Source organism: Pagrus major, chromosome 15 (assembly GCF_040436345.1).
Source record: "Pagrus major chromosome 15, Pma_NU_1.0".
NCBI classification, from domain to species: domain Eukaryota; kingdom Metazoa; phylum Chordata; class Actinopteri; order Spariformes; family Sparidae; genus Pagrus; species Pagrus major.
In genome coordinates this window covers 31,846,348-31,873,847 of record NC_133229.1, presented here as the reverse complement: position 1 = coordinate 31,873,847, position 27,500 = coordinate 31,846,348, and the positions used below count along the sequence as shown (strand labels likewise).

General features: G+C 43.5%; 1 protein-coding gene across 1 annotated transcript in view; it reads right to left on the bottom strand.

The window, feature by feature from the left end:
- Positions 1-2,459: 2,459 nt before the first annotated feature.
- The window catches only part of LOC141009855 (LIM domain-binding protein 3-like), a 39,161-nt gene continuing 14,120 nt past the window's right edge, over positions 2,460-27,500 (bottom strand). The window contains 13 exon segments of the mRNA XM_073482582.1: positions 2,460-2,694; positions 3,485-3,600; positions 3,732-3,852; positions 4,727-4,907; positions 5,084-5,479; positions 5,523-5,723; positions 7,689-7,732; positions 11,942-11,984; positions 16,803-16,988; positions 20,851-20,866; positions 21,822-21,846; positions 23,932-24,007; positions 26,501-26,652. Coding sequence (XP_073338683.1) covers positions 2,605-2,694; positions 3,485-3,600; positions 3,732-3,852; positions 4,727-4,907; positions 5,084-5,479; positions 5,523-5,723; positions 7,689-7,732; positions 11,942-11,984; positions 16,803-16,988; positions 20,851-20,866; positions 21,822-21,846; positions 23,932-24,007; positions 26,501-26,652 — 1,647 coding nt within the window. The 3' untranslated portion in view covers positions 2,460-2,604.

Here is a 27,500-nt window from a genome sequence, read left to right as displayed (position 1 = left end):
TACAGCAGGTTTTTCTTCAGGAGAGGTCCAACAGAACCAGAACCACCCGTGTTATGACGATGCATTCCCATCTCCGACTGCCTCGGACCAGAGTTACAGGGTAGAAGACCACTGCGTCTTTACGTGGCCACTAGCGCCGATTGAGAGGCTGAAAGCAGCAACAAAGGCCGACTGTTGCATCGCCTCACGTCTCCTGTGTCTCAGCCAAAGAGCTGCACATGAACGCACCACAGACACAACAATACAGCCAACGACCAACGAGCTGGTACGTTCTACGCCCGCGTGACAGGAAATACCTCAATACCACCAGCAGAGGAGTCAGAGTCCTCACAGTCTGTCCTCCAGTAGTTCAGATACTTGTGTAAAAGTAGAAGTACTGATTCTACTTCTGTACTCCAGTAAAAGTAATAGAGTACAGGCTCTGAAATGTACTCAGAGTATCAGAGTTTGTGGTCAAAGCTAACTGAAGCTCACGTCATATTAATATAATTCAAAGACTATTAAAGTTAAAGGTAGAATCAGTAGGATTTGTCCCAGCTGTTCCAGAACGCACCACAAAGATAGTTGATAGTTGAGTCTCATTCCCAGGACGTCAAACAGCCACATGTTGGGTTGGTAAAGCGTCCCGAGCAGCAACAAAGAGAGAAAATAAGAAACTCTCTGCAGATACGAGACACTAACACGCCTTTTCTCCCCATTCCAGCCTCCCTCTCTGTCTGTTCACGTCTTTGTCTCGTCTCGCTGCGTCTGCCGTGCGTGATGTGCTCTGATAGGTCGACATCAGTCTTGGGATGTTGGGAAGGCGGCGTGCCAAATAACAATAATCCATAATTCACCTCAAAAGCATCAAACTAAAGTAACGAGGCTGTTTGAAGCTGTGAGGAGGAGAAAGTTCAGATGTTTGTGTTCAGATGTAGAGAGGGAAAGTCTCAGAGATACTCAGGTACAGGACAGATACCTGAAACATGGACTGAAGTACAGTGATGAAGTATTTGTACTGTAAAACAAAAAGGGTCTCACAAAAAAACTTGTGTTTCACACAGAGGGTCGAGTTTTTTCAGGATGCAGAACTGCACTCTTGCAATGTAACGTTAGCTAGCTAGCTAGCTAGCTGCTGAGACATCAGCACAGAACAGGACCATAACGAGGACAACCTGCACCTGGACGTGGTACCACAGGACCCAGAGGTCGGGGAGTTTTGTGTCGGTGTCTTCGACTTGTTTCTCAGGTTCAAAGCTCACAGGTTCAGCTGCTGCAGTGAAAAGTTCATGTTACATTCACTGCCAGTGTCAGTTCTGACATCACAGGTCGGATAAGGCTTCTTCATGTGCTGCTCTGTCAGGCCACCTCAGTCCAGACTAGACCAGGTCCAAGACCGGACCCAGAACTGAGGCGGGACTGAGAGCAGAGACGATCACTTTCACATCAAAACCACAACAGGAAATAAAGAGTTTTAAGATGTAACAGTGATGCTGCTCTGAAGCCCGAGGAGCTGCTGCCGAACAAACATTATTAAAACAGTTTTTAGTTTTTAGTGAAGTGAAAAAAATAAAGTTCAAGAGATCGAAATCAAAACAGGCACAAAGACGAGTTCAAGATATGAAGAGAACAATATTCAAGAGACAGACTTCAGTGTTCGGAGGCTCAGTGTTACTGCTTAATACAACTCAAATGTAAATTCAGATATTTTTCTGAATAAGCTTTTATAATTAAATCCATTAATAAGTTACATTTTTTTGTAGAATTCATAAAAATGAATATTTTTTATTTTGTCTGTAAAAGATGAAATATTAATAGGAATTACAGAATTCCTTTTAAATGATGAACTTTCCTTTATTTCATCTTTTAAAGGCAGAAAAGTAAAGAGAATGACGACATTTACATTTATATCTGGATTATACATCAAGTATAATTATACTTGATGTATAATCCAAACAACAAATTATCACATAATCACATTATTATTCTAAATATTGATTTGAATAATTTCTTCATTTTAAGTTGTTAGTAACATAAATATTATTTTACATACGTCAGTTAATTTATCAGTTAGATGTGAATGTTACTTTGATTTAAACACTCCAGCCTCCGTCCACCTCCTCCTTCACCTCCACCTCCTCCTCCTCCTCCACCTCCTCCTCCTCCACCTCCTCCTCCTCCTCCACCTCCTCCTCCACCTCCTCCTCCACCTCCTCCTCCTCCTCCACCTCCACCTCCTCCTCCTCCTCCACCTCCACCTCCACCTCCTCCTCCTCCACCTCCACCTCCACCTCCACCTCCTCCTCCACCTCCTCCTCCTCCTCCTCCACCTCCTCCACCTGCTCCTGTGTGACCTGAACAGCACAGCGGTCACATTAAACACACACACACAGTTTTTCTGGTAGAAAACATAAGAAAATAAACAGTTGAGAATAAAGTGGTTTGATGGACGACAGAAAACATCATGACTTCCTGTTTTGAAGCAGAATCATCAGGCAGCGTCGTTTTAATGCTTAATATTTATGCTCAGAGAGAAAAGTCTCAAACCAAAGTGTAGTTTGTAGTTTACACACTTCTGTAAGAGTTGTTGTCGGCAGTTTGCGGTCGTTGTCGTAGCTTGTCGGTCTACACGTTGATGGCGTGAGCGTGCTTCTTGCACAGAGGTTTGTCTTTCTTTGAGTAGAAAGGTTGACCCTCCAGGTTCACGTGGCAGACCTGCAGGTAACACACGAGGCAGCGTTACAGTCAGGAAACATTCAAAGAGGATCTGGTAACACAAAGTTAACACAAATATAGTCATCTCCTTCCAGGACCAGCGTCCAGTCACAGGTTTGGGTTTGGACTCATTTGAAGTGTTTCCACAACAGTCAGAATCATTTTAAAGGCTTCTGGCTTTGACTTACAGTGAAAGTTTGAAACAGAAGTTTAATTCTTTCATTTCATTTAAACTTCATGTTGTCTTTGTCTGTGTCCGAGGACAGAGAGGAGGGAAGACAGGCTGTTGTAGGCTGTAGGGCGGGCATATGATCTCATATTGGATCAAATGAGGCATCGCCATGTACGGATGTCTTAATGTGTTTTGGACCATATGTCGTACTGGACTGGATCGACCGGGCCTTTCACTAACAGACTTCTTCTGTGAGCTCCGTCACTGTTTGTTTCCTTGTTGGAAGTGTTTTTTGTGTCTGCTGCTGTGATTGTATCTCAAACTGGTTTTCATCAGTGAAAAAACAGAATAAGAATCTTAACTTTCCAAAGATGGATCACATGAGAACCCGCTCAACCGTAGCAGCTGTGTAACGGATCATCAAAGGGATGTTACGAGGTTGGAGTCAGAAAATATGATAATATGATGAAAATCAGATCTCAAAATCCTGACAGATGAAGCCAACACCATCTGCCTTGACTTTTAATGCCAAATGTGTTTGACTGTTTAAATAACTGATTGGGTTCTGGTTTTGGTTCTGGATCTGGACCTGGACCTGGTTCTGGTTCTGGTTCTTACCGCACAGACGAAGCAGGTATCGTGCCAGGTGTGACCCAGAGCCTCGATGAACTTATCACCAGCTTCAACCGGGAAGTCACAGCCGTGACACTTGGTGCTGAACAGAGCGACATAATCTGACAGAGACACAGAGACACACTTTGAAACACTCAATCTACAGCTGATAGACCGACCCCTGACCCCTGACCCCTGACCTCTGACCCCTGACCTCTGACCCCTGACCCCTGACCCCTGACCACCTTCATACCTTTCTCGCAGTACGGCTCTCCGTCCTCCATGTGGAAAAGGCTGTTTCCGAAGGCTTTGCCGCAGGCTGCGCACACGAAGCAGGTGGTGTGCCACGTCTGCCGCAGAGCGTGCATCACTTCCTGTAACACATCACATGACACAACACGTCAGACAGACCACAGCTGATTTATTGTCTTTGATTTAAAAATCAATCAATATTGACCAAATGAATGGTACAATATACTCAATACACAAAACGAGACACAAAGAGACACAAGGAGACACAAAGAGACAGCATATTACTACAAAGACACACAAAATAACTATAGAGATATGACGGAATGACTAAGAGACACAAAAATACAACTTCACTAACAATGACCACCATCGCTTAGTGTAAAGGTCACTTTATTGAATTGATGGAAGGTTTGATGAGGGGAGGGAAAGGGGAGGAGAGGGGGGAGGAGAGCAGGTCGTCTACGGTTCTGGTCCATCTAGGATCCAGGGAGGTTGAGAGTCAGAGTGGGGGTACGCCTCGAAGAGCGCGTCTCGACTTACGCGGCTTCATTACCCCAAAAAGGTTGACTGGTATACAGGTGTACATGTGTACATGTGTACAGGTGTACAGGTGTACAGGTGTACATGTGTACATGTGTACAGGTGTACAGGTGTACATGTGTACAGGTATACATGTGTACAGGTGTACATGTGTACAGGTGTACAAGTGTACAGGTATACATGTGACATGTGTACAGGTGTACATGTGTACAGGTGTACAAGTGTACAGGTATACATGTGACATGTGTACAGGTGTACATGTGTACATGTGTACATGTGTACAGGTGTACATATGTACATGTGTACAGGTGTACATGTGTACAGGTGTACAAGTGTACAGGTATACATGTGACATGTGTACAGGTGTACAGGTGTACAGGTATACATGTGTACAGGTGTACAGGTGTACAGGTGTACAGGTATACAGGTGTGCAGGTGCACTGAGGAGCATCTCACCCCCATGATCTTGGTGTTGCAGCGGGCGCAGGTGGGAGCGAAGAACTCCTCGTAGCAGTTCTCACAGTAGACGTTGTTCTGCTCCTCCACGAAGCTGACGTCAGCCAGAGACATGTGGCAGTAGTGACAGTTAAACTCCTCGGGATGCCAGGACCGACCCAGAGCCACCAGGAACGGGCCCCTGCAGACGACAACCACAGGTTGTCATGTTAGGTCTTCTTGTCTTTCATCATTTTTTAATTCTTAAATTGTTCTTTTAAAGTTACAGCAGAACAAATGAGTCTGAGATGTAAATGAAATTATCATATTTCATATATAATCAAAACCACAGAAGAAGCAGCAGCAGGTCTGACTCACCTGATGACGCTGTTACAGGCTCCACACAGAGGCGTACGGCTGCTGGCGGCAAACCTCTCCGCCCTCTGGGCCACGCCCCTCGCCACGGGCGAGAAAGGGGTGGGGCTTGGGGTGATGGGGGCGGGGCTGGGAGCTGCAGGCGCAGCAGGGGAGGGGTTGGGGATGTATGCTGGTGGAGGAGGGGCGGCCTGGGGCAGCGGCTGCACCTTCACGGTGGTGGTCATCTTACCGGGGTCGAACTTATCGGCGAAGTTGGGGTCAGCCACCCAGGGGGGTCTGCCAGCGGAGGCGGGGCCAGCAGGGGCGGGGGCAGCAGCTGGGGGGCGGGGCTGAGGAGGTGGGATTAGAGATGGAGCAGGAGCCGGAGCTGAAGGAGAAGAAGGCTGTTAGTGTTTTCTTCTTCTGCCTCTCTGTTTGTCAGGTCAGCTCTCAGGCGTACTCACCTGGCTGGGAGGGGTAGATGCAGGCAGTGCTGACCACCTTGGGAGGGGCGGGGCCAAGAGGGATCTGAATGGAGCTCTGCTGCGTGGGCGGGAACTGTTGCGTGGGAGGCTGCTGGTACTGCTGGGGGATTAGCTGGTAGTGCTGTGGAGGCGGGGCCTGTGGAGCCTGATGCATCGGAGGAGGCTGAGCGTACGGGCTGCAGAGGCACGGAAACATGCTGATTCATACATATACTGTGATATATACACACACACACACACACACACACACACACACACACACACACATATACATATACATATATATCTCACTGAGGCGTCATTATTACAAGTTTTACAACAATGAAAACGGATCTGATCCATGACAAACACACAGACACACACGTCCTCTGCACTGCCGTCACACTGAACACAAACTTTCTCAGACTTCTGTTTGAAACTTTTTTATGCAACTTGGTTTTTGTTTCATCTCCTGGACGACAGTGGGCCAGCTGGGCACAGGCACAGTGCCCAAGAGGTGAGGCGGTCCATGGACCAGAACTTCTATTCTAAGTGACCAAAATGTCCACAGAGACACAGAATAAACAGAGACACACAAAAATACCTACAAAGAAACACAAACCAGAGACAAAGTGACACAAGACGACTAAAGAGAGACACAAAATGACTACAGTGAGACAAAACGACTTAATGAGAAACAACAAAGACACAAATATTAACACAAAGGGACACAAGATGACTACAAATCAGTAAAGTGGGTTTAAACAATGACTTTATCTTTATCCTGCAGCAACGGTTGTTTTAGTTTGTGAACAGGAAGTTCCTCTTGCGACTTTGAACTCATTGCAAAAGACCAAGTTTCATTTGTAGTTCCAACTTTTAATGCCAAATGTGTAAATGTGCAGAAATACTCACCTGTGACAAACACTCATTTGTTGATTTGCAGGTTAGAAGTCGTCTCTGTTACACGTAACGTTAATATTTCTGTAGTATTTCAGAATTCAATATCAAACTGGCCCAAATGCTGAAATATAGTGATTATATAAAAACCTGCAAATCATCTAATCAGTGCTCACTGGGTGTTTACCTTTGTACACACAGGATATTCAAAGGTTAGTGACAGTTTTAATAAAGAAAGCAGATGAGTACAAACCAGCCTGACAACCAGCCTGTAAGAAATAACAGAGGATAAACATGTGACAGCTGGACTTGAGAGCCAGTTAGAAGAGATTCAGCCTGCAGGATGAAGTTGTTAAGTCTTATTACTCAACGGTTACATGGTCCTGCACTGAGCAATGCACCAACACTGGCAGGTTAGAGGTTCAATTCCCATCAGGGTCACCCATTTTAAAAACAAAGACCTCAGTATGCTTCAAATGAAGAGGATAGTCCAATAGAACCAGGTCAGACAACTTTTGTAACTTTCATTTTACGAAGGGATTTACACAACGGACACAAAGTTTCTACACAAAGACAGAAAGAAGTTCATGTAGAACATTTGCAGAATTTACAAGAAGGAACAAATAAGTCAGAATCAGTCATAGACAGAGTTTCACACAGTTTATAAAGTGTCTCCAACTCAACAACTCACTAAACTGACACATTTGTTAAGGGAGTCTGGGGACTTTCTCCACGGGGACAAAGAAGTAGCGATATTTGTTACTGTTTAGTGTATCTGTAAAATGTTTCCTCTTTCATAAACTGAGTGTAAATGGTGAAATCAGTGTAAACAGTGTGTTCAAACAGCTGCTAAATGTTGGCAGGTCAGACTTTAGCACTTTAGACACAGAAGCAGACAGGCTGGTGCAGCCATGCTGCCACAAACTGACACTTTTTACAAGGAAACACACAACTTACTGTTTTCATTTAATGCTGAATTTACAAGAAGGAGACAATGATTCAGAATCTGTCAGAGACAGAGTTTCACTACGTTATAAAGTTTGTTTTAACTCAACAACTCTTAAAATCACTACATTTGTTAAGGGAGTCTGGTGATGTTGTGGTTACTTGAAGCATACTGAGACTTGAAATCCACTCATGGGCCTTCGAGGAGTTTTAGAAGAAGAAGCCTGTTTAAAGGCAGATGGTTTGTTATGTAGCGTGAAGCAGACTAATCACTGGCAGCGTGTGGACCGGAGCTGGATCCCTGCCGGTGTTGATACCTGGAGACGGCAGCTTTGTGCTGGAAGTTGTAACCAGCAGCAGACTGTCGCTTCAGGCTGCAGGTGTGGAGACACAACAGCAGAGGTCACCATGGCGATCTGCATCCTGAGAGGTAAACCTGCTGCAGGTGATAATTCAGATGTTTCCTGCCTCTTCGTATTGTGTTTGTTGTGTTTTCAGTGTCTTGTAAGAGGTTGACATGGACCTGAGATCTGTCCATCTGTCAATTCCTACTTCAGCCCACAAGCTCTGATAACAGCAGGCACACACAGTCAGAGACGAGCTGGTCAACATGGAGGAGTGATCAGCAGCTAAAGAGACGGACATGTCCCTCAGACACAAACACAACACAGTCAAACAGGCTCCTAACAACAGTCCCAGATGTTCAACCTGAACACGTCTGACTACAAACTCAGAATCCTCCAGGAGCTGAACTCTGATCCAGATCACAGCTGAACACACACACATACACACACACACACACACACACACACACACACACACACACGCACGCACGCACGCACGCACACACACACACACAACATCAAATCACAGCAGACACAACATTCAGTCAAACTACGGAGAACTGAGAGGGTCAATATTAACTGTGGAGCTGGAAAACAGACAAATCCTTCAATCCTCCGTCCATACCATAATGTGATTACTGAAACCAGAGCTTCTCAAAGTGAATCCAGCCCCGTGGTGTGACACACACACACACACACACACACACACACACACACACACACACACACACAGACTTAATGGTGCATTCAGGTGCATATCGTTAACTCAGACATCTAAACTCGAACAGAGTAATAAGTTTGAGGACTCCTGATTTAAATCCTGTTTTTTTGTGATGCTCTTTAACTTTCCTTTAAAGTTTTGATTCTAAATAGTTTCATTTAATTTCACTGAGCTCTCCTTTATTCTTTTTTTAAAAAATTGACTTTATTTCAACTTTCGGTGGAGATTTGCTTGTTTTACTGCTACACATTTAATTTACCTTCAAACATCACAGAGTGGAGTTCATCTGTGAAGATGAGGAACCAGAGCAATGCTAACTTCTGACGTGGTCACTACAGCGCTCTGTTTCTCTGTTGTAATCCTCCACCATGGAAACATGGAGGCAGCAGTCACCTTGTCTGTGTTGTCATGTTGGGTTCAGGAGATGTGATGCAAAATACACAATTTAGTTATGGTGGAAAGTAAAATGGCCGCCAAGCGGCATTTCAGCGATGGCTCCACATCTGAAAATGTTCAGGCCCCCAAACTGTAGCACTCATCATCTGGACCAATTAGGATAACTCCTAATTAATGTTCAGTCAGTTCAAATCTGCTTTAATCAGATCAAAAGTTGTATCATTAAACTTCAAGTCAACATTAATAAATAAAAACTTAAAACATAAAACAAACATGAACCTGCTGAATAAAGTGAAACAAGAGTCAGCAAAGGGTTAAATGATTCAATGTGTTGTTGTCCATAAATCTCATAAATCTTCAGATACAAACAAACAAACAAACAAACAAACATCTGTGACCTCATCAGTAAACACACGATGACCAGACGTGATCACATGATCACTGAGTGTGACAGCCATGATAATACCAACAAACTCATCCAATCATCGTCTTTCACTCAGATCAGCTCACAGCTGATTGGTTACCTGTGAGGGGCGGGGCCAGTTGAAGCGGGGACGGGGTCCAGAGGCTGCAGTGCGGCGCTAGCAGGCGGAGCGGTGGGGGCGGAGTCAGCAGAAGCTGGAGCATGCTCAGTAGGGCTGAAGCACAGGAAGTGTGTTAGCAGCAACAAAGAGACAGAGACAGAGAGACAGAGACAGACAGAAAGAGAGACAGAGAGAGACAGATATACATACATATATATACATAAATATGTATATATACATATACATACATATATGTGTATATATACACACACATATATACATACATATATATTTGTATATATATACATATATACATATACATACATATATGTGTATATATACACACACATATATACATACATATATATTTGTATATATATACATATATATACATATACATACATATATGTATGTATATATATATTCAAATTCAAAGGGGCTTTATTGGCATGAAAGTTTTAACAACAATGTTGCCAAAGCATCTGTCCAAACACTCGGACAGAACACAACAATTAACAACATGAACACCAACACAACACCAAGATTGATTTACATTAATTATATATACAGTATATATATAATTATTAGTTATATACATATCAGTATATATTATAATTATTAATTAATTATATATACAGTATACAGTAATATATATGTATATATATATCTATATACATAGATATGTATATATGTATATACATATATATAGTGTTATTGAAGTGTGTGAAGTGTTATTGCGAAGTGTTATTGTTAAGTGTTATTGTGAAGTGTTATTGCGAAGTGTTATTGCGAAGTGTTATTGTTAAGTGTTATTGCGAAGTGTTATTGCGAAGTGTTATTGTTAAGTGTTATTGCGAAGTGTTATTGCGAAGTGTTATTGCGAAGTGTTATTGTTAAGTGTTATTGCAAAGTGTTATTGTTAAGTGTTATTGTGAAGTGTTATTGCGAAGTGTTATTGTTAAGTGTTATTGTGAAGTGTTATTGCGAAGTGTTATTGTTAAGTGTTATTGTGAAGTGTTATTGTGAAGTGTTATTGTTAAGTGTTATTGCGAAGTGTTATTGCGAAGTGTTATTGCGAAGTGTTATTGTGAAGTGTTATTGTTAAGTGTTATTGATCTCCATGTTGCTCAGGCGTTATAGCGTCGAGAAAATGTGACGTTTGATTTTTCTTCCATTTCTTCATGTTTTTTTTCTTTTGCAAAAAATAAATAAAAATCTGATTTCTGCCTTCATTTTGTTATTGAGCCTTAAACGAAGGTTCCTCTTCATCTTCATCTCCAGTGTGGTGTCGCTCCTCTTTCTGTCTTCTGTCCAGAAACTGACACTGACTTACTAAATCAAAAGTAATAATTATTTTTCAGTGTTTGTTGTCACTTGCATACACACGGCGGATGATTAGGACCACTGTAAAAAATGTTGGAGCTCTGACTTTAAACTCAGTATTGTGGAAAAAAAGTCTCAACTCAGTTGTTCTGTTTTTTTACAGCGGCCCTGATCATCTCCTGATCGTCTCCTGATCGTATACAAGTGAAAGTCATGTCAATAACTTTTTCTTTATTTCTTTATTTTTGTATTTTAAAATGTGACTTTATTTAGATGAAATCTGAAGAATATTTGATATCACTGTTTTTAAAAAAGAGTAAAACAAAGAGAATAAAATGTGATGTGAACAGACAGAACATGACGTCCACTGGAGAGGACACATTTTTCTTCAGTCACAAGAAAAATGTTTTTAAAGTCTGGATTAAAATGTGGTTGACAGATTAAGCTCCACATATTGATTATTATTCAGGTCACAGTCTGTAATAGCTCGTTAACTGATCAGTACCAACTTTAATCAGAACCGAAGCTGCATCATTGGACTCATGTTAGTGTGTCGCTGCTGTTGTTACAGTTTAATGTGTGATTAGTTCGTCTGGTTCAGCTCAGAATCATCTGATGATCAGTTTAACTCCTCACTGTCACACCGCGGTGAGGGGTGTCTTGTCCTGGGTTTTGTGTCTCGTGAACTTCCTGTTTTATTTTGAAAAGTAATTCTCCTCTAGTTTCAGGTCACTTGCCCTTCCTCATGTGCCTCCAGTCTGATGTCTCCCCTAATCCCTAATTGTTTCCACCTGTGTTCCCTCACCTGATGTGTCTTATAGTCTGCGTCTCCCTTTGTTCTGTGCCAGAGTGTTGTATTCGTCACGCACCCCAGCCCTCATTCATTTTCATAGTCAGTCGAGAGAGTAATTTATGTTTACAGCCTTTTCTTCTTCCTCCGATTGGAGTGATTTTTTTGTTATAAGTTTTCATAGCCAGTGAGCCAGAGTAGTTTAGTTCTTAGTCCTTTTATTTGCCTCCTCAGGAGTGATTTTCTGTTTCCTTTTTCTTTGAGGTTGTTTTGCCTCATTTTGTTGTAGTGCTGTTGCTTGTTTTCTCAGCCTGCAGATTAGATATTGTGCTTTATAGCCTATTTGTTTGTCACCTTGCTAAGCGTTCAAGTAAAGAAAACATATTTCACAATAAAAGCCTGCTCTAATTGTCCTAATTCTGCTCCTGAGTCCTCCTTCCAAGCCTAGGCCTGACACTCGCACTGTGACCACCTTTAGACTTTCTAAGACTTTTGAATGGGAGCAGCTGTTTCCCCTCGGGGATCAATAAAGTATTTCTGATTCTGATTAATTATTGATACAGCAGAGAATTATGGGATTATTCAGTTACCTAGATTGAGAAGTCAGACAAATGTGGCTGAGTATATTTTTAATTTACTCCAGGAGATCAACCCAGTCTCATCTTTTTTTGGTTATAAATTAAGTATTATTAATCTGAAATGTATCAAATAAATGTAGTGGATTAAAACATATAATAGTTAGTGTTCATGGGAGGGCTTCAATTCTAAAACTTTTCCCTTATTTCATGCAGTTATTTTATTTATGTTTATTTTATTATTATTTCAGATGTAGTCTCCCCCTGCTGGTCACACCAGCTCTTTACATCACACCTATAACAATTGAATGTTACTTAATGATGGACACTACTCACAATTAACTAGAGATATTTTAGTGTTTCACCTGATTGTTTATTTGTTTTGTGTTATGTGAATATTTTTGGTCCCCCAAAAATAATGCGACACATTTCATTTATCTGCAGCCATATCCCAACACAGCTGACCAGCTGAGGGAGCTGCTGCAGACTCTCGGTGAGCTGCTGCAGACTCTCAGACTCTCGGTGAGCTGCTGCAGACTCTCGGTGAGCTGCTGCAGACTCTCGGTGAGCTGCTGCAGACTCTCAGACTCTCGGTGAGCTGCTGCAGACTCTCGGTGAGCTGCTGCAGACTCTTAGACTCCCGGTGAGCTGCTGCAGACTCTTAGACTCTCGGTGAGCTGCTGCAGACTCTCGGTGAGCTGCTGCAGACTCTCAGACTCTCGGTGAGCTGCTGCAGACTCTCGGTGAGCTGCTGCAGACTCTCGGTGAGCTGCTGCAGACTCTCAGACTCTCGGTGAGCTGCTGCAGACTCTCGGTGAGCTGCTGCAGACTCTCAGACTCTCGGTGAGCTGCTGCAGACTCTCAGACTCTCGGTGAGCTGCTGCAGACTCTCAGACTCTCGGTGAGCTGCTGCAGACTCTCAGACTCCCGGTGAGCTGCTGCAGACTCTTAGACTCTCGGTGAGCTGCTGCAGACTCTCGGTGAGCTGCTGCAGACTGTTAGACTCTCGGTGAGCTGCTGCAGACTCTCGGTGAGCTGCTGCAGACTCTCAGACTCTCTGTGAGCTGCTGCAGACTCTCGGTGAGCTGCTGCAGACTCTCGGTGAGCTGCTGCAGACTCTCAGACTCTCTGTGAGCTGCTGCAGACTCTCGGTGAGCTGCTGCAGAATGTTAGACTCTCGGTGAGCTGCTGCAGACTCTCGGTGAGCTGCTGCAGACTCTCGGTGAGCTGCTGCAGACTCTTAGACTCTTGGTGAGCTGCTGCAGACTCTTAGACTCTCGGTGAGCTGCTGCAGACTCTTAGACTCTCGGTGAGCTGCTGCAGACTCTCTGTGAGCTGCTGCAGACTCTTAGACTCTCGGTGAGCTGCTGCAGACTCAGTGCAGGACCCTTATTATTTTTTAAAAATCTGAGCACAGAGGAATGAAGTCAGTTAAGGGAACTTGGGATCTTCGTACTACAGAAGCCCTGAGAGGCAAGTGAAAAAAGAACTCTGAACTCAGAAAGATGATCCAGGAAAAACATGATTTCCTCTTTAAGAGATAAGTTTGATGAATAATCTCCAGATATCTGCAAAAGGGTTTTCAACATCAAAGATAAAGTTTGGCTCAGTACAGTACTCGAGTAAATGTACTGAGTCACTTTAAGGGGCGGTCAGGATGAGTTCAGGATCATTTGTTCGTTAACTCCACTCTCTCGCTATCTAATGAGATGATGTGTTGTGGGCGGGGCAGTAAGACGATGCAGGGGGCGGGGCCATGTGTTTATGGGCGGGGCAGATTGTACAGGTGAGGTCAGCAGCTGTTTAATGGAGCTCTGCTGCCTACCTGCTCCTCCTCAGCACCTCCTCCTCCTCCTCCTCCTCCTCATTCTCTCCTGGTGCTGGAACAGACAGGAAACATGAGAGGAGACATTACTGAGCATGCTCAGTTTTAAAGGAACTGTTCACCCAAAAATTGAAATTCTCAGACTTTAAACTCAGCATTTCAGGACAGGAACTTACTGGACTCAGTTCGGGTCATGTGGGTGAGGACCCGGAAGGACTTGGACTGCATGTTGACACTGCGGCGCCCCCTGTTGCCCAGCTCCGGGTCCTTCTCTGCACTCTGGACAGCCTGGTAGACGGCGGAGGCGCTGTCTACAAGATGCCCTTTAACTGGGAGAGAACTGCAACCACAGATAGAGGGCGCCAAACCCCCGAAACCAAACCGAGTCAACACCAACACACTGGAGCTGAAGCTTCAGGGACTGGGAGCCACGTTTAGGGTTTTTTGGTAAAGTTTGGACGCCCTGACTGAAACCTGGAGCACTAAAATGTTTTGTCATTGCCAAAAAGACACACAAGCAAACAGCTGATGTGATTTTACATGAGATGGAAGAAGAAGCGGTACTGAGCTGGTTCTGATTTGATTTGCATGACATGAAGAAGAAGAAGGAGACTGTGAGGATGGAGATGAAGATGGCTGCTGTCATCAGAAAGTGTTCACAAGAGAGCCACATGAGAGATATCTGACATGTTTTTGATTGACAGAACATTTAAAGATATAAAGCACCAAAAGAAGAAGAAGAAACTCAGAACTTCATGTTTTAAATGAGACGTTTTGTATGTGAACGCTGTTTCTCAGTAAATGAGCTGGATGTGACACAGCAGGGGGAGTGTGTGTGTGTGTGTGTGTGTGTGTGTGTGTGTGTGTGTGTTTGAGGACGTCTGGAGCAACATCACTTCTTCATGCACACAGAAGATCAGCCGTCAACACAAGTTTACAACAAGATGGAAAACTGATTGTTAGTGTACAGAGTGTTAGGAGGAACACACAGAGAAGGGTTCATACACAACACGACAACACAACAACAACAACAGCAACAACAACACAACAACAACAACAGCAACAACACAACACGACACAACAACGACAACACAACAACAACAACAGCAACAACACAACACGACACAACAACGACAACAACGACAACACAACAACACGACACAACAACAACACAACACAACAACAACAACAACAACAACACAACAACAACACAACACAACAACACGACACAACAACAACAACAACACGACACAACAACAACACAACAACAACAACACCAACAACAACAACACAACACAACACGACACAACCTCTGATCTGAACCTCTGATTGTCCACAGGCTTTAAGAAGTCTTGTACTCAGAGCTGCTCAGCTACTTGCTGGTATCACATGTTCTGTTGATGTTGGTACCAAACACGTCACACCACATTCACAGATATGATTATTAGCCAACACGCAGCTGCAGAGTCTCACTGCTGGAAACACATTTAACCATAAAGACCCAGACACCTGAAACACCACGTCACCTGTGACCTCACACACTCTGCTACTGTAACACAACTGTAACACAAGACACAACACAACCACCTGCAGCATCACAACTGTAACACAAGACACAACACAACCACCTGCAGCATCACAACTGTAACACAAGACACAACACAACCACCTGCAGCATCACAACTGTAACACAAGACACAACACAAACACCTGCAGCATCACAACTGTAACACAAGACACAACACAAACACCTGCAGCATCACAACTGTAACACAAGACACAACACAACCACCTGCAGCATCACAACTGTAACACAAGACACAACACAACCACCTGCAGCATCACAACTGTAACACAAGACACAACACAAACACCTGCAGCATCACAACTGTAACACAAGACACAACACAAACACCTGCAGCATCACAACTGTAACACAAGACACAACACAACCACCTGCAGCATCACAACTGTAACACAAGACACAACACAACCACCTGCAGCATCACAACTGTAACACAAGACACAACACAACCACCTGCAGCATCACAACTGTAACACAAGACACAACACAAACACCTGCAGCATCACAACTGTAACACAAGACACAACACAACCACCTGCAGCATCACAACTGTAACACAAGACACAACACAACCACCTGCAGCATCACAACTGTAACACAAGACACAACACAAACACCTGCAGCATCACAACTGTAACACAAGACACAACACAACCACCTGCAGCATCACAACTGTAACACAAGACACAACACAACCACCTGCAGCATCACAACTGTAACACAAGACACAACACAACCACCTGCAGCATCACAACTGTAACACAAGACACAACACAAACACCTGCAGCATCACAACTGTAACACAAGACACAACACAAACACCTGCAGCATCACAACTGTAACACAAGACACAACACAAACACCTGCAGCATCACAACTGTAACACAAGACACAACACAACCACCTGCAGCATCACAACTGTAACACAAGACACAACACAACCACCTGCAGCATCACAACTGTAACACAAGACACAACACAACCACCTGCAGCATCACAACTGTAACACAAGACACAACACAACCTCCAGAAAACACAAAGTCCAAACTTTAACTTCAAATATCAACCAGACCAGCGACTGTGTACGAGCCAATACGATACAGGAACAGAGGAAACATACAGGAGGAAGAAGAGGAGGAGGAGGAGGATGAGGAGGAGCAAGAGGAAGAGGAGGAGGAGAAAGAGGTGGAGGAGGAAGAGGAGGAGGAGGAAGAGGAGGAGGAGGAGAACATAGAAGTACAGGAAGAAGGAAAAGGAGGAAGAAGGACAACGTGCAAAAAGATGGTGAAGAGGAAGAGCAGGAGTGAAAAGAAGAAGGAGGTGGAGGTGGAGGTGGAGGTGTTCTCACCCAGCATCATGCCCCTTCCCCTGTGTCTGCCCTGCGATGGCGTCCATGATGGCGTCCTGTGAGTACATGCTGATGGGCGTGTTGTACTGGGCGTGGATGATGGTGGCCTTACCGCCGGGGCCCTTCACCTCTATGGGCTTATGAGTGGAGAGGGCGGTGTCCAGAGCGCCGGGGATGAAGCCGGCGCTGATGGCAGGAGAGGTGACGTGGAGGAGGACGAGTGGTGACGGAGAGGAAGACAGGAAGTGGACAGATAGTTGGAGGACAAGGGAAGAAGGGAGGTATGTGAGGTGGGCGACGGGGTCAAAAGTTGGTGTTAAAAGAAGAAACATGGAGGCCGTCATGCTCACAGCCAATAACAACCAATCACATCCTCAAGCAACAGTCACCTGGTTACACGCTTTCAACTGCTTCTTCATGCAACAACCTTCACAGCTGCAACACTTTCACCGTCATCAGGACGGAGACGCCTCAGAAACAGAAACTAAAACTCTCCTGTGACACCAAACTTCAAACCAAACTGTTCACAGCTACATTAACATGCATCTGAGTGACCTCCTGTGATGTGATGTCACTTCCTGCTCTATATGAAATAAACCCGTCCATCACTGGGACAAACAGACTCCATGTTTCTACACAAAGACAGAAAGAAGTTCATGTAGAACATTTGCTGAATTTACAAGAAGGAACAAATAATGAAGAATCTGTCAGAGACAGAGTTTCACAAAATTTATAAAGTTTGTTTTAACTCAAAATTCTTAAAATCACTACATTTGTTAAGGGACTCTGGTGCTGTTGTGGTTACTGGTTCAATGGTTGGATCTAAGTCAAATAAAGCTTGAGAACGACTTTATAAAGTAGATTAATTTGTCTTGTGAATGTTCCCTGATTGTCTACAGCCACAGAAACAAGAGGAAATACTTCATGTTCTTTTCACAACAGGCAGGTAATAATAACTATTACCATCAAACCAACACACCAGAACCCGACGGTTCTGCCAGAGACGGTGAGTTTGATTTTATTCAGCATCAAGCAGCCTCAGACGAACACTGTGACCTTTAGTCAAATACCACGAGACGTAACGGAGACGATTGTCTCAGAGACATAGCTGAGGTTTCATCAGTCACATTCAGCATCGGTCTCTATTTTTAATAACATCAGTGTGTGTGTGAGGACGCATGCAGACACACACACACACACACCAGCAGAACATGACCCAGGAGGGGTTCTGACAGTTAATTAAGTCTCTGCTGCTTCAGTAGCTGGAAACTTGTTTGTCTCTTCAGCTGAAAAACACAATCAGCCTCATGGACACACAGCAAACCACAAGAATCAAGTCACAACACAACACAACACAACACAACACAACACAACACAACACAACACAACACAACACAACGCCAGGGATGAAATCAAACTACAGAGACGGAGCAGTACTGAAGTGAAGGACGAGTCAATCTTCACTTTGTTTTTCATTCATTCATTTATTCATGTTCCACTTCCTTAGAGTTAACAAGGCAAATGTAAAATTCCAAGATAGAGTTTCTTAAATCAGATCAATATAAGTGATCAAGTGGCTTCTGTCTCGTACACATTAATGATTATATCATCTGTCGTCTTTGTTTTCCACAGGTCTGGTTGCTTGTTTCTGTCATGAGATCTGGCAACACTGAGCCCCAACAGCATCATCTCCTTCCCTTCACCATGTTCACAGGTAAAGAGCGCTCTCTGCTCCTATTGGTCAACACCAACAACACCCACGTGGAATTTATCAAACTCGGAGAGAGAAGACAAAAAGATTCAGACTCTGTGTTTCTTCTGTCTGGACACTGAGGCAACAGATCCAACAGATCCAACAGATCCATTATTACAGCTATGATTACGACACCAGATTAAAGGATCGATTGTTGAGCCCGACGCCCTGTCAGGTCGTCAGGACAGGATATTACCTGACTCATATCGTGTTGAGGCTTATTACTCAGGCTTTGATGTTTTGGAGGCTTTTATTTGAAATTTCACCTTCAAATGTACCTGATATTCCAATCTGTTTCAATCAGTTCACAACACGAGAGGAAGAGTGTTCGAGCTAAATGTTTCTGTGTTAGAAACATAAAGAGGAGAAACTATTTCCTCTGATCTGTTATTATCTGTAACGTATGTACAGGGAACACTGACACCACAGAACCAAAGCATGCCTTCAAAGGTCCAAACAACAGCACAACACATCCAGGATGCAATAAGCAAAAAAGGAGGGTACCAACTTTGGGCCGGCAGGGGGACGACCTGGTTTGAGCCACAGCGAGGAGATGAAGAGGAGAGAGAAGAGGAAGTCGTTAGAAAACATGAATGACAACACAGAGGGGAGAAACAGAGGTCAGAGGTCAACCACTCCAACCAATCTTTGTGTGAGGAGAGAGTTTAATGAAGAGACACTGAGGGGAAACATCTGGTCTGAGGACCTCAGAGGGTCCTCTCACAGGTGTACTGAGATCTACAGTCCATCAGCTGTTAAAACCAAAGAAACTTTGTGAAGAGCTGATCAGTCCATCGTCACAGAACGGACCAAGACTGCCACAATGAAGAAGAGTATATGGTATATCTGTATGCTAAGATGCTAAGCTAATCAGCTGCTTCCTGCTTCATGTTTTCATACAAACATGAGAATCAATCTGAACAAACAGAAATTCTTCATTCATCCATCATGTTCAATCATTTTAGGTCCGAGTCTCCAGGCAACGAGTGTCGTACTGCAGAGGTAAACCAAGGGCAGTGTGTGTGTGCGTGAGTGTGTGTGTGTGTGTGTGTCCAGAAGGTTCCCTGACCTTTAACTGCAGCCAGAGGAACCAACAGGTGTTTGGCCTCGTCAGTGACACAGTAACCGAATCACACTGTGAACTGAGGAAACTGTATGTGTGTGTGTGTGTGTGCGATATGATTATGAATAGTTATGGTAACAGACACACACACTTCCCTCCCATCAGAGCTTTGTAAAGCTGCAACTGCTAAAGAGGAAGTGTGTATTTTAATCTGTTGCAGGATAGTGTGTGTGTGTGTGTGTGTGTGTGTGTGTGTGTGTGTGTGTGTGTGTGTGTACAGTAATGTGTTTGTTGGATGAGCTCCTCCTCACTCAGTCACATCACTCAGTGGTGGAAGAAGTAATCTGATGATTTACTTGAGTAAAAGTAATAATATCACAGAAATTAAATTTTTGGGTGAACTGTTCCTTTAAGTAATTGTACTTAGTTACTCTCCACCACTGTACTCACTGAGCTACATGCTGAGAACCTTCTTAAGTTAAGGTTAAATCATCAGTTACTATTGATTGGTGCAGCTCCAGCTGTTGTTTTGTTGTTTGTTGAGACTTTAAGACTCGTGTTGTCAGAATCTTCAGAATGTTCTGATCCGCCCTCGTTTCTTCTTCTCTTGGTTGTTTAATGTCAACAGAGGTTCAGTCTGAGCTCAGCTGACGTGTCGTCCACATGGCAGGAATCTCAGAGGAGGAGCTGCTGTCAGGAAACATCACGTGTTTGTCTGAGCGCTGATGGTCGAACTTAAAGGTGACATATTATGCTCATTTCTGCTTGTTGACATGGTTCCTTGATGTCTAAATGGAATGACAGTAACATGCTTTGGTGGAAAACACCGAAGGATTGAGCACAGCAGGGGTGTTTACACACCAGTTTCACAGCCCTGTTTTAAGCGGCCGGTTTGAGTGCCTTTTATGCTAATGAGCTACTGCGTGCGCCGCCCACCTCTTCCTGCCGGGCGGAAGACGTGAGGACGGCATCGCGTGACCATGGCAACGAGCTATACACATTTGCGAAGCAACTTTTCTGTGTCCAAGCCTGCATATGACTGATAGTAGCACAGCAGACATGTAGCAGCTGACCCCTGTCTCCGGCTCCAAAACAAAGTAGTGATCGCTTTACTGCAGGTGACGTGCAGGTCACTGTCCTTTAGCACAACATGCTAATGAATTAACGTAGCTCACCGTCCGCGAACAACCGAGACATTTCACCCCGTCTCCTCTGCGTGTTCACGGAGGAACAGCAGCTCACCGTCCGCTAACAACCGAGACATTTCACCCCGTCTCCACTGCGTGTTCACGGCCGAGCAGTGGTTCACCGGCCGGTTAGAAGCGATAAAATCTCAATATCCTAATTCATTTTCTCAATTCACTGTCATGTTTTAAAAGAGTGCTGATATGACAAATTAACGTTTGGTAACATTATCGTGAATCCTACGGCCAGTAAGCCCAACATCGATAACTTCACGTTAGTTCAGCCTCATATTTACATCGATGGTTAGCGTTAGCGTTAGCGCATGTGCTAAACGGCCAAAGTAACACAAACTACACTGTTTTTTAAATACTTACAGCTCCATCATTGACAGTGGGTATGGATCCATCTTTTAAGGGACAGTCTTGTTGCCAGTCCAGCATCCAGTCCTGACCTGGTTGCTGAAGCAGTCCGGCGTGAAGTGACTGGCACAGACCGTAACGCTTTTGCTCACTGAAGCTGGGACGTTTCCCTGATAAATAAAATGTAGCCGCTTCGCTCTGATATCCTCTTTGGTAGGGAGGCCATGTAGCCAAACAGGAGGATCAGTGCATCCTACGACAGAGCAGCAGTGCTCGGCTGTCGTGTTGTACATGGTAGCGGTCAGGCTGTCGCGTACAAGTTAAGCGAGAACGAGAAAATGGCGGATCCTCGTCCAGGTAGCTGGCCAAGTGTGGGAGGAGATAGCCAGCGCGAGGACTGGAGTATGCAAAAGACCGGATTGTGACGTCACAATCCGGTCGAAATCCAAACGGCTCGTTTAGAGACCCAATCCCTGTCTCCGGTAGTTTACGAAACATTGACTTAGTTGTCGAAAAATCATGCTTAAGGGGTGGGGAGGCACTCCGGATACGCAAATATACATACTAAAGCAAGGAAAAAGTGAGTTTTGCATAATATGTCCCCTTTAAAACCCAAAAAGATTTGTTCTATTCTGAAAACATGTTATGTAGTCAAGTACCAGGCTAAGTAGCTAATGTTAGCATCTTTTGCCTTTAAATAGCCACCATAGCTTTGTAGTTTCAGCTCATTGTTTATCTGTCTGGACCCAACTTTACTGTTCTGGTTCACGCTCAGCGCTCGCTGGTGGAGACCAAAAATGGAGCTAAAAGAGAAGAAATACTGGACTTGATGATATTTAATTTTAACTGTTTGTTTCTGCTGACGACATGTGGACAATAAATGTAACCTGACCTGACTGTACTGAAACAGCAGCTATTAGCGGTGGAGCTCAGACTGAGACGACTTTACTTCCTCATTAAAAGACGTAAAAACCACAGAAATAATCTTATTTTCATGATCTGTTGTAACTATCAGGCTGCTGAGCTGTGAACCTGATGAACCAGCCCACCCTCATCTGAAGAACCAGGCTTTGGGAGAAATGAATACATGTAACATGTAATCAGGATACCAAAAAGAGGTAATGGTATTCTAGTAGAGTTAAAGAAAAAATATGAAATTAGATTACTGATACATGCAATAAAACAGGATTACAAATTTAAAATAAAGAATGATGAGTCTGTACCAGTCGTCTTATTGATATTTATTTTCTCTGTTTTGTATTCAGGTAAAGTTAAAGTAACCCTCCCAACTCTGAATAAGACCCATATTTATGTTTCGTGTGAGGCGGCGACCTCTAGTGGCCATTACAATTATTACAGCAGCAAAGGAGGAAGTGAGGCAAAGTCGTACAAAGAGCGACACATTAACCCTAACCCTAACGATAAGTTGTTTTAATTTACTACTGAAGTGAAGTTACGTCACGTAGATAATGAAGTTCTGTAGATAATGTAGTTATTCCAACCGAACCACGAGCGTACGATCCAGTTCATCTGTCGCTGGATGTTTGAGGAACGGTGATGTATGTGGTTGTGGGCGACACTGACGATGTGAGGATGTGTTGAGTGGACAATTATATTTTCATTTTGTACTGAACTTAATTTAACGAGTATTTGACCTGAACGACATGAATCAGATCAGGCTTGTGATTTAAAGTGAAACTGAGATAAATAAAACTGCTGTTCAGCTCCTGATCAGCTCCACCTCTGAGTGACCGTTGTGGATCTCCTGCCATGTTTCCTCCACTTCATCATTAATCGTCTCGTCCGGCCTCCTCATCTCTACGTACCCCGCAGGCCGACCCGCCTGAATGGCTGCCATCTCCCTCAGAGCGTCCTCTGAGTACAGGCCGATCGGACAGTTATACTGCTTCCTCTGAGCGGGGCTGACCGCCGCTGCCTCTGCAGGCACGGAGGAGGCACTGCAGGCCGACAGCCGGCCGTTTACCTGCAGCGACTGAGGCTACAGGTGGAGCAGGAGGGGGAGTCAGGGGGAGGAGACGAGACGGGGACGGAGCAGAGAATGTTGGGTAACAACTATCAATATGTGATCAATATGTTTCATAGACAAGTTCTGCTGTCAATGTTGTAAAAATGTCTTATTAACATATTTTTTTACAAAACGAGCCTGAATGTAAAACTGTCATCAGTTTCTGCTGCCTTTGTCTCCTCACTTACATCTGTCATGTGTTGAAGCCCTGAGAGGCAAAACTAATTAGTATTTATTAGTCATTTAAATTTTCTAATTACATTTCTTTATTTAGTTTTTAAATTTAATATTTTTTCCATTCATGAAACAAAAACCAACTGACAAAACTTTTTTTCCCAGCTCTTCCACAGAAGAAAAATAATAGTAATAAACTTAGAAACAAACTGTTCTGATTTGTCTCTCAGGGCTTCCATATTTCTGTAACATTTGCTCCACATAATAAGTTTTATGTTTGTGACACTAAAAATATTTTTACTTTGCAGGAATTAAAGATCATTTTCACTCAACAGTGTTTATTGTTTTGGGACATCTTGGATTCAGTTCATGTTGTTCTTCCTGTGACCACCAGGAGGCGCCAGACATCTACGAGTGCACACTGTGTGTGTGTGTGTGTGTGTGTGTGTGTTGTGAGTTAACGCTCCATTACTAACTCCCTCAGAGGTGATCACGCATCAGTCTCGCCTCAGTATCCAGGGTGGGTTTGAGTGCAGCAGGCAGCAAAGATGCATCATGGGTAAAGTTACCTGTTGGTGGGGGATCAATGAGGGAAGAGCGGAGGCGTCGATTCTCGGTGTCATCATCGGAATGGGACGCTTCGACCTGCAGGAAGATAAACGTTAGTGATGATCAACATTTCTGATGTCAGCGTTTACTACCTCCACACGTTTTATTATTAGTCTGTTGTGTTTTGTTTCTTAATCTTATGATTTCTGACAAGAATACTGATCTGACCCAATCCGACCCGACCCGATCTGATCTGATCCACATGTGAAATGAAAAATTAACTTATGTTTATCATGTTTTATGAAGTGTGGGACATTTTACAGGAAGTCATTTTTATTGGTGCGACTGTAAAAAAATAATTTCCTGTTTCCAATCAGCCACAGATGTTCTGGTCCGTTTCCTGACATCTCGACTCGATCGCACTGATTTTATGTTCAACATAAAAAGTGTGTAAAGTAAAAAAAAAGATTTTTTAATATTTCAATAGTCATTAAATTATATATAGTTCACTTGTCTGATTTTTTCTTAAAAATATATTTTCCCTTGTTTTTACTGGCGCCTGAACACAACGTGACACCAGCAGGTTCATAAACATAAACACATAAACATAAACACAAACACATAAACACTGTCGTTAACTGAGGTTCATTAAGGACTAAAGGACAGAATCCTGATTTCTTCTCTGGTTTCAGTGAATATCAAAAAGCTTTTTTGCTTGAAATTCTCGGCAAGAACACAAATAATGAGCAGCAGCCTGAGACAGAGCGACGACCACATCCAGTCCGTCCATCCGTCTCTCACATGTCCTGTTTTTCCACAGAAATGTTTTACTGTCAAAGCTTCACGGAGGTTGAACCTCAGAGGACGACTGTGTAAATGTTCTGTACAAGTAAACTCTCCATAAATCCTCCATACGTGGGTCGCTGTGAACCGTTTACGCCTCAACAGAAGGACATGGACAGAACAAACAGAAAAACTGTGTCAATGCCTCTCATTCACAGGAAACACCTACACACCGACGGCGCCATAAAGAAAAGCCTTCAAACCTTCAGCGAACAGACAGGAGGAGGTCGAGGGTCAGAGGTCACAGCACAATAACTGTAAGAGCTGTACGTCAACAGATAATAGAGAGAGGTGACGCTTCATGTTCTCTGCACAGGAAGCTGCAACTGAATGGACTCCATATAATCAGGTCAGCTGGAAGGACTGAAGGAAGAGCTCAGTTATTCAGGCGTGAGCAGCGATGAACAAACATCCTCCAGCCTCCTGCTGCAGCTCACAGAAAACTCAAGGTCCAATGTCACAAGAAGATTTTAGTGCCACAGAACAAAAAAGCTGCTGGTGAAGACAAACTGTATCCTGACAGTCACAGATTCATTCTGAGCTGCAGGAAGGGAACAAAGCAGGAATGATTGTGTGTGAAGGTCAAACAGCTTCGATTGTATCAGGTCTGTTTCCTGACCTCCTCCTGCTGCTGCTGTCCATCACCATCCACCTCACACTGATAAAACAACATGACGGAGGCTCCTCGTCTTCAGCTGGACGACTGATCTTCATCACACGGCCCGGAGTGTCTATGGTGATGAGACTCAGGAGCTTTCATTTCCTCACTGAACTATCAGATCTCGTCTGTCGGATGCCGTCAGGAAACGAGTAGGACCTGACGGTGCCGACATCTTTTCTTTAGTTTGAAGACTGCAGCGGTTAAACTTCTCTAAGAAGGCAGTTTGGATCCATCAGAACAATCTCCAATCTTACATTACTAAAGTAGAACATTAGAGACTCTGGTCCTATGGTTTCCTTTATTCAGACAATAAGTCAGAAAGGTTCTGGTCCTGTTTGATCTGTGGCCCACCTGTTGATACATTCACAATAACTGTCATCAGACAGGTCAAATATCATGTGAATAATCCAGAGAAGATATTCAGTGTTGTCTCCACCTCTCTTTAATTAGAGACAGAACACAAAGTGAACAAAGTCGCAGGAAGATTTGATTGATATTCTTTAAATTTCTACAGATATCCAGATAATATCGTTATCGTGAATATGTTGTAGAGAGAATCTGACATAGTGACGGTTCTGATCCCAGTCCAAACACCGACACTGAGGTCTGAAAATAAAGTGTGGGGTTCCTCAAGGAAAGATTTTAGGACCACTACATTTTAAGTCTTAATGTGACCCTCAGTGTTTCCTCCTGATCACACAGGAACAATTAATGCAGATGTACTGAAGATATTGAGCAACCTTAGCTTTACATGACGTGTGTCTCTACTGTATGAATGACAAACTGGATGTTCTTGTAATGTTTCACTAGAAGATTAAACAGAAACCATGGATTTAAATCACTGTCAAAAACTTCACGCACAGCGCAGAGAAACTCCCGTCAGCTGAGAAACACGTGTGAAGTATTACTAACTGTTTCAAAACTCCTTGTCGTTTGTTTCACTGTAGATAAAACCAATAAAGCATCAGCTGAGTGACACAATAAACACTAAACCAGGGCGTCTCTGACACCCTGGTTTAATCGTGCATTGATTTTAAATACTTAAAAAAAAACAAAAAAAACAATGCTCTTTAGTTTTTACTAACTTGCTCATGGTGAGCGCCAGGTTGTAGTTGGCCATCTTGATCTTGTTCTGAGCCTCCAGGTGAGTCATCCCATCCGTGCAGACGCCATCGATGGCCACGATGATGTCACCCTGGACCAGGTTACCCTGTGCTGCCTTGCTGCCCGGAGTGATCTGTCCAAACACAGAGACATTGTCTTTAATCTGACGTGTGACGGACACACTCATCAAATTCTGAACATTTTGGTTCTCTGACTGGATTTTTATTCATTTAAAGACAAATCAGAAAAAAGCCACCTTTTTTCTGAACAAACAGAAAAAAACAAGTCATGTTTTCATGTCCTCATCCTGAATTTAGGTTTGTGATAAATATGTCCACAGGTCAGTGCACACATCTGCCTGCGTCCTTCAATCATGTAATCATGAAAAGCTGGATGGAAGAGGCTCAAACGTTTCCATGAAACAATCAATGAAATGAGAAAAGAATTAATCAGTAAGTTAATGATTAATATGTCTGCACGCTAAAGTCCCGTTAATCTGAAAATCCACCTCAGGAGAGGAGTTTTGTTGACCTGAGAGAGGACGCGACCCTCAGTCAGTCACAGAAACAACAGAAACAACAGAAACAACAGAAACAACAGATACAACAGAAACAACAGAAACAACAGATACAACAGATACAACAGAAACAACAGAAACAACAGAAACAACGGATACAACGGAAACAACGGAAACAACTGAAACAACAGATACAACAGATACAACAGAAACAACGGATACAACGGAAACAACGGATACAACGGAAACAACGGAAACAACGGATACAACGGAAACAACGGAAACAACGGATACAACGGAAACAACGGAAACAACGGATACAACGGAAACAACGGAAACAACGGATACAACGGAAACAACGGAAACAACGGATACAACGGAAACAACGGATACAACGGAAACAATGGATAAAACAGCCTACAGTCAAAACAAACTGAAAGAGTCATGTCTTTAAAACCAGAGAA